At 41.6% G+C, this 13816-nt stretch overlaps 1 protein-coding gene across 1 annotated transcript in view; it reads right to left on the reverse strand.

Moving 5' to 3' along the window:
- Window positions 1–248: 248 nt before the first annotated feature.
- The window catches only part of RAB4A (RAB4A, member RAS oncogene family), a 60485-nt gene continuing 46917 nt past the window's right edge, over window positions 249–13816 (reverse strand). The window contains exons 6-8 of the mRNA XM_075862525.1: window positions 5544–5639; window positions 2252–2389; window positions 249–1310 (exon numbers count right to left, since the gene is read on the reverse strand). Coding sequence (XP_075718640.1) covers window positions 2274–2389; window positions 5544–5639 — 212 coding nt within the window. The 3' untranslated portion in view covers window positions 249–1310; window positions 2252–2273. The remainder of the gene's footprint in view (window positions 1311–2251; window positions 2390–5543; window positions 5640–13816) is intronic.

The following is a 13816-nucleotide window of genomic DNA, read 5'->3' on the forward strand; positions in this document are numbered from 1 at the left end:
CCCCTATTCCATGCCACGGGCCAGGAATTCTAGAAGGCGTTGTGCTGGTCAACAGCGCTGCGTGCTGAAGCATTTTACCTGTGCCAATCCTCTGTACCAGAGCTGCGCGTGGCAGCGTCTCCATTGCCACTGGGTTATGAATAGCTCATAGTAACTACCCACAGTATCACCTTGTGGAGCGCCATAAAAACTGAACTACACTAGATACAGCTCTTGTAACAAATGTGTCTGGCGATTGACAGCACCGGTTTATCAAATAAGCCCCAGATTTAAAGGGGACATTGAGGTTTTATTTATACATGCTGTTGAAACCAAGTGCGCCCTTCATAATACAATAATGATTCATCACTAGCATTGACAAGCAGTAAGGCAAACCGTTTTCTTCATACAGCTAGCACAAATAAAATCTTGTTAGCATTTTAATGAATTATAAAGAAAAAGCACGATGGTCTGGAATGTAACACAACAGAACACACAAAGCAAACGTCTAAGATTTCAAATATTGCAGCTTTTGTGTATGACCCCATTTTGTGGTCAGGTTTGCTAAACGTATGACGGAAATACGTGAGTAAATGAATTCCAGTATTAATACTGTGAAACAGGTAATTCTCCTAAATACATTAAAATTGTTAGATACTTAGTCCCGTCTCAAGCATTTACAGAAACTGCCCTAATGCAAGAGAGTCCTACACTGCATAAAGTTCTGCAATGGAAGAGGACAGATGCATATTTATGAAGTTGAATGTAGCAGATTTTACACTGGCAACTAAGCCGACCATAAATGCCCATCCTAGTATGCTTTACAAATTTTCTTGGCAAATAAAGCATATGAAGTCACTAAAGCTGCCCACACAGGTCTTGGGGGAGGGAGGTGTCGTGTCCTTCATAGGTTTATGGAAGCAAATCTAGTCGATGGAAGATGATTTGGGAGTTCTCTCTCACACAACAAAACAGCAAATTAGACATGTTCTTTTACCAATTACTCTACAAGCAAAAAGAAGCAGTAATATATTACAGTCCATGCTCATAAAAGAAATTCTATGGATAATGTTTGTTAGATATTACAAGTTGGATGCTGAAAGAGCAATATGCAATACAAAAATGTATAGAATACAGTACATGAAGTAATCAGTATTATCCAGTAAATTATTTTCAGACATTTTTTTTGTAGTCAGCTGTACATTAGTGTTTACCACACCACTGCTACTCTTGTGCTGTTTCTCAACAAGTCCTTTCTCGTTCTGCAGAACAAGTAGTAAGGAGAACGGCAGAAAATATCTTTAACTTAGGTCCTAGATTCATATATACACCTAAAAACAAGACAAAAACATGAGCAACGAGATGTAGCAAGCAGTAGATCATCTGACACATTCATAACAGCTCAAAAGCAGGGTGACAAACCTGAAGGCGGCTGTATTAGGCCCTCTTCACATGGTGTTTTAGCCTTCTGACTGAGGTAAGCCTCGGGTGGACTCCTGATGTGTACCTCTGACAGAAGGCTGCAGCATATCCCACTGCATGGCAAACAGTGGGATACGTCACCTGGGGACTCTGTCCATATTCGGGTAGCGACATCAAGGGCTTCCCCAGGGCCAGAGTGGTCAGGATCTTGCCCAGGGCGGTGTCCCCGAGCAAAGCGATTCCTGACTGTGGATTCCATACATAGACAGTGACTTTAGTAACTTCCCCAAGGTCAGAGTCCCTGGGCAGAGCAGCTGTGCAAGGAGCTCCAGCAACATAACTGTCAATATACGGACAGTTATGTCACTGGAGCTTTCCAATGTATACATTTTTACGTATACCGGTGATTGATGCAGTAGCATCCTGTGGAAATAGGGATAGGAACAGCACCATCGTCACTATAAATGGGGACGTAAGAATCCAACAGACTGTCTTTATGGGTCAGCCAGCTCCAGCCCACTCAAGGATTCACAAGAAGCAGAAGCAATGACATCAGCATTCCAAAAAAGCAGATCTTTTTATTGTCCCATAGTTACAAACACCAGCAACGTTTCGGCTCTATGTGAGTCTTTGAAAAAGATCCAAAACGTTGCTGGTGTCTGTACTATGGGACAATAAAAAGATCTCTTGGCTAGCCATATGTAATTATATTTCAGAATAAAGCATTAAATACGTTTTGAATAACGTAGCAACTTATGCTTACGCTTTTGCTGGTTTTTGTGGTGCCAAATGATGGTTTGTTTAAATGAAAGCAAATCCTATTTATGTAATTGTTCGGAGTACATTTTACCTTGAGTCTTTAAAAACAGATTCTAGCAGCCACACTCCTGAGCACTTTGGGCCTGTGCGCGACGTGGTGATCTCAGCTGTCGCAAAGCAGCATCCCCATATTGAATACCCGACCCCATTCTTTCTGGATCAAGTTCACCTAACATAAAACATCACAATTATAAATGACATTCTGAAAAGACAGATACATATAAATTGCTTCTAGAGCGGCTGTAATGTTAAAATGACATTTCACCTTTGGTCAACAGCAGGAGTAATTCTAGTAATAAGACAAAGCGGCTGCAGGAAAATCCAACTCCCAGTAAGCTGCTAGGCTTAAACACTCTAAGGCCAGGCCTACACCTAAACTTTTTGTAGTACTACTGATTAACTATTGAGCTAGAGCTGCAGCCCAAATAAATACATTTAGTTGCATGCAATGTTGTGGACTGCAGCTGTCACTCAATAGTTAAAATCATTCAGTAGCACTACAAAAAGTCTTGGTGTAGCCCTGGCCTTAGGAGTCATGCACACGATAGTAGTTTTGTGGCCATATACTATCCGCAATTGCGTGTGCAGGAGGGCCTTAGGCACATGTAGTCTGATTGAGTAGAGGAGTGATGCTTTCACCATGTGCTGGTGACCACCCTTCTCTCGAATAACACAATATGGGCACCAAGGGCAGCACATGCACTTTGTTGATGCCGCCATGAAGAGCAACCTTGGGGAATTGGATATTCTCATTGGCTTCTTTTTAAACATTAACATGTGGCCGGTCACCGAAAAGGACAAAAATATGGCAGAACCTCTCAACGATATAGTAAATGTAACTTTATTACAATAATTAGTTAGGAAACACCAAAACAAATCAGAAAAACGCACACAAATATGTGTCCGTGGCCGACCGAAATGAATGAGTTTATTTTTATCCGCAGTTACGGATCTGTAATTGCAGATAAAAACTACAGACGTGTGCATGGGTCTTAAAGAGGCATAATGTGATCGGCGCTGTAATGTAGGTAACCGCAGTGGTTTTTATTTTGAAAAACGATCATTTTTTAGCAAGTTATGAGCAATTTCAGATTTATGCTAATGAGTTTCTCAATGGACAACTGGGCGTGTTTTTACTTTTTACCAACTGGGTGTTGTACAGAGGAGTGTATGACGCTGACCAATCAGTGTCCTACACTTCTCATTGTTCCAGCCCATTGTAACAGTGTGATTGTGCAGTGAAAGAAGCTGGGCTGGAACAATGAGAAGTGTATGACACTGATTGGTCACTGATTGGTCAGCCTCGTATACTTCTCTATACAACGCCCAGTTGGTAAAAAGTAAAAGCACGCCCAGTTGTCCATTGAGAAACTCATTAGCATAAATCTGAAATTGCTCATAACTTGCTAAAAAATGATTGTTTTTCAAAATAAAAACCACTTATCTACATTACAGCGCCAATCAGATTATGTAGGAGATAGAGCATTTATAATCTGGTGACAGAGTCTCTTTAAGGTGGTATTATATGGCAATGTATTGCAATATTAGTTGAGCACTGTATAGTTGTATTACTGTATTATAGGCTGTATTATTGTAATGTAGAATGTGTAATAATGCTGTCATACAGTGTAATAATAATTTATTACACTGTATGACAGCATTATTAGGGCACTGTTTGGCATTCTGTGGCAGCATTTTAGGAATGCTGTGTGATGGTATTATTTGAGTAGTGAACACTAGTATTATTTGGGCAAGCAGCTTCCATGAACATTGGTTCTGGGCCTCTGCCCCTGATTTTTAAGATCCTTGGAACAACTCCCAAATAGATTTACAAGAACCCAATATTGAAGTACCAACATGGAAAACCATCAATATGAGGGGAACCAAAAAATTATCAATGTGTAAATGAATTATAATAATAGAGCCCTGTACTGTAGAGTGACATTAGTTAATAGGATACATCCTTATGAATTCATCAATCTCTGCTCAAGTAAACTTGGCATACAAAATATAAAGTCTAATCACAGAAAAAAATATTCTGACAAATTTAACTGATCTAAAAAAGCTTAAAGGGGTTTTCCCATCAGGGACATTTATGACATATCCACAGGATATGTCATAATTGTCAGATAGATGCAGGTGCTGTTTCCGTAATTTATGGTCGGAAATCACACGCTTCAGCCACAACACAGAGGTAGAACGGGGTTGAGGGGGCCCCGTTCTAGGGATAGGTGCGAGTCCCAGAGGTGTGACCTGCATCTATCTGACATTTGAAATATCCTGTGGATATCCTCAAAACAAAGCTGGTAAGACAGCAGCACAGGTCTCGAGGCGTTGAATAAAAAAAAAAATATTTGTCAAACATCCAGCAAAAACGGCAACGTTTCGACCCATATTACGTGGAGGGTCAGGCTTGAGAAAGACCCCCTCCATGCAATATGGGTCGAAACTTTGGCGTTTTTTGCTGGATGTTTCACAAATATTTTTTTTGGGGGGATTCAACGCCTGGAGACATGTGCTGCTGTCTTACCAGTTTTGTTTTGAGGATTACATCATGTCAGATTGAGTTTATTTGACTTAACAGCATAAGGGTACGAACACACAGCATAAACCCTGCGGAAAACTCGCAGCATACTACAGTAGCAGCAGTGGGGGTGAGGTTTCATCAAATCTCGTTCCCACACTACGGAAAAAAGCTGCTGAAAAAAACCCACAAATTGACCTGTGGTGCGGTTTCCTCAATCGCAGAATGTCAATTAATGCTGCAGAATCGCGGCTCTTCTGTTGCGGGTTTTCCCCATTGAATTCAATGGGGTTCTTAAACCCGCAACAAAAGTGCAACATTTGCAGCGGAATCACAGTAATTCTGCCAGAAAAAAAATCTCAGGAAAAAAAAGTTATACTTGAGAGTTCAATGCTTCTTCTCCAGTCCGGCCTCCTGGAATAACGTTTCATCCCATGTTACCGCTGCAGCCAATTACAGGCTGCAGCGGTCAACATGGCCTGCAACGTCATCCCAGGTCGTCGGACTACGCGCAGAGAAAAGGGAGAGGGTAAGTATGAAAGTTTCTTTTTTTAAAATTTTCTGGATGGTATTCCCTGTGGCGTTCAGGGCGGATACGCTGCGCAGCTTGACGCAGCGTATCTGCCCTGAACTCGCTGTGTGTGTTAGTACCCTAACACCTCTCCAGTTATCGGGACCTGTGCTGATGTCCTGTGGATATGTCATAAATGTCTCTGGTGGGAAAACTCCTTTAATGCAGGGGCCTGTGTGTTATGTTAAAATAAACTCCACCATAAAAAGCATCATTTCTATAATTTACCCGATTCAATCTTGTTTAATATTTTCCTAGCACACTGTACAAACGCTTCCTCCACGTTTTCTCCTGTAAGTGCACTGGTCTCCAAAAACATCAGCTCTGGAAAAAAAAAAAAGTTCATGAAAATGAGGAGGCACTAAAAGCAAATAAGTAAAATCATCTAAAAACAAAAAAAGGGAGGGAAACAGGCCGAATAATAAATGATGTAGAATGTGTCTGGATCATTGCATAGGAACAAATTGCACTGGGCTGACCACTGCAAATATGCACGGCCGTCTGTATTTTGCAGTTGTCACTGAATGTTCTTCTCCAGGATGTTACCTGTACATAGTCAGGTTTTTGCAAACCAGTCATCTTTGCACCTCTAGTAGTGGGAAGGTGTTTGCACAATGCCCGTGACATGCATGCTGCTCCACAGATAGTTTGCAGCCTCTCGTGTGCCTGAGATCTGCATCTGTGGCTCTCCCGCAACCTGCTCCGAACGTGAAATCCGTGATAACTATAGCTTCGGCTAGATGGGATTTCACCATGCCTACCTTTTGTGATACCCGGCAACAGCATCATGGGATATGTAACTACCAGAGCTACTGCCTACAGATAGTAAGCATAATACATAGAAGCTGCAGTATTCTCTTCTAAAAAGAAAGTTAGGGGTTGTTTGTTGAAAAATAGACCACTACTTACAGTAAGAACACACGTAATGGCCCCTGGTCAGCAGGGGTGCGGCTGAAAACAATGCAACATGCAGCTTTTGCAGGTAAAAACTGATAGTTACCTGCAAATCCATGTGGACATTAACAATCATTTGAAACATCACAAATTTGCGGTGAAGCTGTATTGTGGCCGCACCTCAGCCGGAAAGGGGATGCTCTGTGTGTTCCTACCCTTATAAATCAGAGATAGGTTAGGGGATGGGAATGTCACGTGTCAAATGGAGTTTCTCTAGAGGGGAACCCGTCGGCAAGATCATGGTGCCAAAACTGAGAACAGAGGAAAGTGATTCTTTGTTTTAATGAATAAGATGCCAGCATAAGAAGAGTAGACAAAGTATCAAAGAAGAATCTAAAAAATAAAATATACATTTATTTTAAAGTGCTAGTGATTACTGGGCGCTGTACTTATGAAAAAGGCATGACTTGAGACAATAAAAACATGTATGATAAACATGAGCTTAATGAATGACAGATTGGTACAGTAGGTGAGGGTAGATGCTGTTCATCTGGTGGCAGCAGGGTTATTGAAGGTTGTAAGTTTTTCTGAAGAGGTGGGTTTTCAGGTTGCTTTTGAAGGTTTGGATGGTTGAAGAGTCTCTGATGTGCTGGGGTAGCAAGTTCCAGAGTATGAGGGATGCATAGGAGAAATTTTGGAGACAAGGATGTGACGAACAGAGAACAAGGAGCGATAAGCAGAAGGTCTTGTGAGGACCAGTAATTATGTGTAGGGAGATTAGGTCAGAGACGTATAAAGGGCACCGGTTGGGAACTGCCTTGCATGTCATAGTTTATATTTTGAACTGGGCAATAGGTAGCCAGTGAAGGGATTAGCAGAGGTGAAACGAGGGGAGAGGTAGATTTAACCTGGCAGCAGAGTGGAGGGTGGATTGGAGGAGTGCAAGAGTGTTAGATGGGAGGCCAAAGAGAAGGATGTTGCAGTAGTCTAGGTGGGATATAATGAGGGCATATACTAGCATTTTTGTTGGCTAAAGGTTGATAAAAAAAAGCAGATTTCAGAAAAGTTTTTGAGGGTGAGGTGGCAAGGGCTTGGACGTGCGGCTTGAAAGACAGTGCAGAATCTAAGGTTATCCGGGGAAAGTGTAGAACTATTAAAGAGGCTCTGTCACCACATTATAAGTTCCCTATATTGTACATAATATGATCGGCGCTGTAATGTAGATTACAGCAGTGTTTTTTATTTAGAAAAAACGATCATTTTTGACGGAGTTATGACCTATATTAGCTTTATGCTAATGAGTTTCTCAATGGACAACTGGGCGGGTTTTACTTTTTCACCAAGTGGGCGTTGTGGAGAGAAGTGTATGACGCTGACCAATCAGTGACCAATCAGCGTCATACCCTTCTCCCCATTCATTTACTCTGCACATAGCGATATAGCTATATCGCTATGAGCAGCCACATACACAAACACTAACATTACTGCAGTGTCCTGACAATGATTAGACATTACCTCCAGCCAGGACGTGATGTGTATTCAGAATCCTGACCACTTCTCTGCACTTCTCGCTATGTGCAGAGTAAATGAATGGAGATTAGTATATGACGCTGATTGGTCATTTGGAGAGTAGGTGGAATGTTTTACATCAGTAATGGTGGAGAAGTAGGTTCAGGGAAAAAGCACTGAACAATTGTAGAGAGATTTTCGAGGACTGTAGATTAAAGCTTTATCTAATGTTGGTGGGTGAGGGCACCAGGGGACAGAGTAGGGAGTTAAAAGTGTTCACTAAGGGTCCTTTTACAGCTGCCAATTTTGGCCGTAACAACGAGCGCAGATCAAGGAGACCGCTCGTTTATCAGAGTTTGTTTGCTCCTTTCACAATGAGCTATGACCAGTAATGTATGGGAACGAGCGCTCATTACTACGATCGCTCGTCTCCATACCTTTCTATCATGTCAGCAAAAAATCTCCCGTTTACACAAGGAGATGTGCTGCAGACAACGATATTTTCTGCTGCATTATACGATCAGCCGATGAACGAGCAATGATTATACGAACGCTCGTTTGCCCGATCATTGGCACTTGTAAATGGGTCTTAATTATTTGGGGTTGTGGGACAGAGAAGATATGACAGTAGCAAAGTAGTCGTGTTTAGCAGAAGTGAGTGCTGATATGAAGTCGATAAGTGATAATTTGTACGTTAAGTGCTTCTTTGTATTGGTGTTGGGAAGTCTTCCTTGGAGCTTTTTCAATAGATGTGTCAGCCAGGGCTTTCTATTGGCTCGTTGAGTTCTGTTGTGTGTGTGAGAGGCAACTGAGTAGAGCTGAACTAGGTCCTGTGATGGTGTGCTAGTTTCTAGACGGCAGGGGAGGGTAAAAGTGGAGTTGGGTTAAAGTTGGGAGTGTGAGTAAATGGAAGTCTGCCATAAGAGAATGCTGAAGGGGATGCTGTGTCGCAGCGTTTTAGCCATGTTTCAGTTAGACTGCGGAAAGTTAGATTATGAGGAATAAAGAGGTCGCAGATGTAAATCAAAGAAGTTCTCTGAAACACCTGATCATGATAGATATTTTGTTATTTGTTTGTACAAAAATTGTAGTGAGATAAAAAAAAAAAAAAAATTTACAAATTATTTTCCATTCAGTCTGAAAAACATTTACTAAGAATTGTGTAAAAACCCATGTAATTTCCAACCTCATTCTATTGTGTGGTTTAACCATTTCTTCTCTACACCAGTCAATAGTAGAACTGCATATCATTTTACTGCTGAAGTCCCGCACTCCATTAGCAATGTTCACTAATGCACGGTAGTAAACGTTATTGATCACAGTAGAAGGTTTGTTTTCTGGTAAATATCAGGGACCGCAACCACTTCAAAAATGCTTTTATGAAAATTGCAGCCAAAGCCATTTACCTCCTGCTTCTTAGCTGTATAAATCCTGGCCTGGAAAAATAATATGTCAGCTACTCAAATACATACGGATACCAAAAGGTATCTTTGAATAGATTCTAAAATAATCATTGTGTGCTGTTCTTCTTGTGCAAGTTGTTAAAAGAAAAGATTGAAAACAGCAAGCAATTTACCATATTGTCAATGTGTCTCAAGGAAAGCATGACGTAAAGTAGTCTACATATTGCTCTCTAGGATACACTTTCTAATAACATTTATGAATGTGGATGCAGAGTATTAATCCTGCTGAAGGACACCTGATACCCATATTAACCCAATATAGGACAACTGTGTATCATATTTTATCATCCTTGCCATTATTAACTCTACATAGAGCTTATTGATTGTCCAATTATTCTACATGATTATGGTGCAAATCTGTACATGTATCAGTAAGAGCATGCTGCCTTATTAAAGTTGCACTCAATGGGGGAGATTTATCAATCGTGTTGTAGATGGGTTGTCTAAATTTACGTGAACAACAACTGAGGGTCAAAACGTTGCGTATAGACTGACATTTTTCAGCATAAAAATGATAGCAGCTCTTCCAATTGTATCTACCGTATTTTTCGGACTATAGGACGCAGTTTTTAGCAAGAAAAAATCTTGCTAAAAAGTCCATGCGTCTTAAAGTCGTCAGTCAAGGGACCCGGCAGGGCCTGGCCCCCTGACCCCTTCTTACTTAACCCCTTCCGGACCCATGATGTGCCGGCACATCATGGAGCGGGGAGGGGATGATGTTTGGAGCGGGCTCATGTGCGGAGCCCGCTCCATACACTGCAGGTGTCAGCTGTGTTTTACAGCTGACACGCTACTCTAACGGCCAGGAACAGCGATGGCGCGGTTCCTGGCCTTTTAACTAGTTAAATGCCGTGGTCAATAGCGACCGCGGCATTTATAGGGGTCTTCCCATGAAGGACATTTATGACATATTCACAGGATGTCATAAATGTCAGATAGATGCGGGTCCCACCTCTGGGACACGCACCTATCTCTATAACGGGGCCCCCTAAATCCTAGCTTACTCGCTCCACTGTCTCTCGGCTACTTCCTGGTTAGGTGGTCGGGAGTTACGGAAACAGCAGAGTGCTCGTGGAGCTACGCTTTTTCCGTAACTGCCATATAAGTGAATGGGAGTTACGGAAACACAGAAGCAGCGTAGCATGCTACGCTAACTGCCATTCACTACTATGGGACTTACGAAAACAGCATAGCTCAGCGAGTTACGCTGTTTCCGTAACTCATCCATGTATTGTACCAGCGATCTAATGATCGCTGGTTCAAGTGCCCTAGGGGAACGAATAAAATAAAAATTAAAAAATATTAAAAAGTTAAAAAAAAAATAAATACCTCTCATTTTTCCCCAAGCACAATGTAAAAAATAAACAAAAATGAATGAAATAAAAAGTGATAAAAAAAATTGTATGTACCAAAAAATGGCTCTCAGAATGTGGTGAAACAGAACAAAATTTATTTATTTTAACAAATAGTTTTTGCTTTGTAAAACTAGTAAAAGATAAATTTATTTCCTATCTTCTGTTGTCTAAAACCTGGGTATTTGAAATTTAGAATCTCTCAGAGAAGCATTGCTTAGTTTACTTATGGGGAACACATTTCCTGGGTACCCTATCTGTGCTGGAAAAAAAAAAAAAAGTGAATATGCACAAAATTCTATTTTCAGATGCATCGAGACATTATATGACCCAACAGTGTTTCTAAGTGAAGCCAACACCAAAGGGGAATGATACACAAGGCCCCTTCATTCCAGCAATAAGTGGGGGTCTCAGTGCCTCAAACAAAATAACAAAACCACGTCTAAGACATAGAGACAAATATTTGGAGCGGCCCCCCAAAAAGGGCCATTTTTTATGCATACGACTGTTAGTATTGTGTCAATGTATTTCTGTGTCATCAGTACAACCGATGCATGAAAAACTGACAAAACACGGATGTTGCCCGTGTGCTGTCTGTTTTTTTTTGAGCGTCCCAAGTCTTTAATGGAGGAGCCAAATCCCCAAAAACGGACCAGAGTAGGACACACAGTTTCTCACAACAGGAACACACACAGATGTGTGAATGGCCCCATTAAATTGCATTGGTCAGTGTGCTGTCCGTTATTTAAACGGACAGCACACTGACGAGAAACACACTCATGTGAATGAGGCCTAAGTGTTACCTTTAAAAATTGCAATATTCAGTCTATAGAGTAGCCAAAAAAAAATAAAAAAAATGTACTTACCGGTAATTGTTTTTTGTTTTTTTTCTTGAGCCCATGACAGCACCCATGGAGAGACCACCTCCTCCTCTGGATAAGAACAAGGATTCATTTAAAAAGGAGGGCACACCCCATCTTCCCAAGTTGTTGGCAAAAGCAGGGAACTAAATTAAATAATTTATTTTTTTATGTAAATTGTTATACTACTATATCTCTTATATTAGATTTTACCACACTTCTATTAATACCTACCATAAGTGAAAATGTGGGTGGGAATTGGTGGGTGCTGTCATGGGCTCAAGGAAAACCATTTACAGGTAAGTCATTTTGATTGTTCCCTATGACCGTACCCTTGGAGAATAGACTAGATAGCCTAGGGTGGGACTACTGCCTATAAAACTTTCCTATCATAATGTCAGATCTTCATTTGATGAGAGCTGAAGCCTTTAGTACTTAAATTATACAGAGAACTCCGTGTGGCCGCCTTACAAATCTGTTCAATAGAAGCACATGCTCTTTCTGCCCAAGAAGTAGCTACTGAGCAAGTGGAATGTGCACCAAACCCTGAAAGTGGGGGTTTTCGCAAAGATGAATAGGCTAAAGAAATGGTCTGCTTAATCCACCCTACTATATTTTTTTATGAACCGACCTCTCCTTTATTCTGTCCCTGAAACTGAAGTAGCTGGGAAGATTGTCTCCATTTCCTAGTAACCTGAAGGTACTCCAATAAACAATGTCTAACATCGAAGTTGTGAAATTTCTCCTATTTCTTATTTTTGGGATTTGCGAAGGAGGGTAACGCTATTTCTTGAGATCTATTAAAATCTGTGACAACTTTAGGGAGAGGGGACGGATCAGGAGAAATTATAACTATCCTCCAGAATGTTAGTATATGGCCTATTTATGGTAAAAGCCCCGATCTCTTCCACTCTTCTAGCTGAAGTGATTGCCAGGAGAAAAGACAACTTAAGGGAAAGAATCTCAAAGAGGCTCTGTCACCAGATTTTGCAACCCCTATCTGCTATTGCAGCAGATCGGCGCTGCAATGTAGATTACAGTAACGTTTTTATTTTTTAAAAACGAGCATTTTTGGCCAAGTTATGACCATTTTTGTATTTATGCAAATGAGGCTTGCAAAAGTACAACTGGGCGTGTTTAAAGTAAAAGTCCAACTGGGCGTGTATTATGTGCGTACATCGGGGCGTGTATTATGTGTGTAACATCTGGGCGTTTTTACTAGCTGGGCGTTCTGACGAGAAGTATCATCCACTTCTCTTCAGAACGCCCAGCTTCTGGCAGTGCAGACACAGCGTGTTCTCGAGAGATCACGCTGTGACGTCACGCACTTCCTGCCCCAGGTCCTGCATCATGTCGGACGCGCGAGGACACATCGGCACCAGAGGCTACAGTTAATTCTGCAGCAGCATCAGCGTTTGCAGGTAAGTCGATGTAGCTACTTACCTGCAAACGCTGATGCTGCTGCAGAATCAACTGTAGCCTCTGGTGCCGATGTGGCCGACACGATGCAGGACCTGGGGCAGGAAGTGACGTCACAGCGTGATCTCTCGAGAACACGCTGTGTGTCTGCACTGCAAGAAGCTGGGTGTTAACGAACAGAAGTGGATGATGCTGATTCGTCAGCATCAGACACTCCCATTCCTAACGCCCAGCTAGTAAAAGTAGTAAACACGCCCCGATGTACGCACATAATACACGCCCAGTTGTACTTTTACTGTAAACACGCCCAGTTGTACTTTTGCAAGCCTCATTTGCATAAATACAAAAATGGTCATAACTTGGCCAAAAATGCTCATTTTTTAAAACGAAAAAAACGTTACTGTAATCTACATTGCAGCGCCTATCTGCTGCAATAGGAGATAGGGGTTGCAAAATCTGGTGACAGAGCCTCTTTAACAGAGATTTCTTTAATGGGCTTAACAGGAGGCTCAGTGTGGGCCGATAAAACGGTATTTACTTTTAAAGAGGGCCTGAGTCTACAGGCTGCCCTCAGGAATCTTCGAACCCAAGGGTGCTCAGATATCCTAGCTTCAAACAGGGCACCAAGAGCGGAAACCTGGACCCTCAATGTGCTGGGCCAAAGATTTTTATTTAAGCCCTCCTGTAAAAATTCTAAAATTAAAAATATAGACCTCCAAAGATAAAATCGACAGGTTTACACACAAATTTACAGAAGGTTCTCGAGGTTCTAAGGTAATTCATTGAGTTGACCTTTTTTCTAAAACCTAGTAAAGTGTCGAAAACCTGATCAGACAGGCCTTTTTTCCCTAGAATCTGCCTTTCAAGAGCCATTCAGTCAGGGGCAGGTTTTTTACCTCTGGGTGAAATACTGGGCCCTGGGACAGGAGAGTGACTCTCCAGAAGAACCCATGGGGTTGCTACGGGCATTTTTCGAAGTCATGAAAACCAGAGGAGCAACGAGA

The sequence above is a fragment of the Rhinoderma darwinii genome, chromosome 4 (assembly GCF_050947455.1).
Source record: "Rhinoderma darwinii isolate aRhiDar2 chromosome 4, aRhiDar2.hap1, whole genome shotgun sequence".
NCBI lineage: Eukaryota > Metazoa > Chordata > Amphibia > Anura > Rhinodermatidae > Rhinoderma > Rhinoderma darwinii.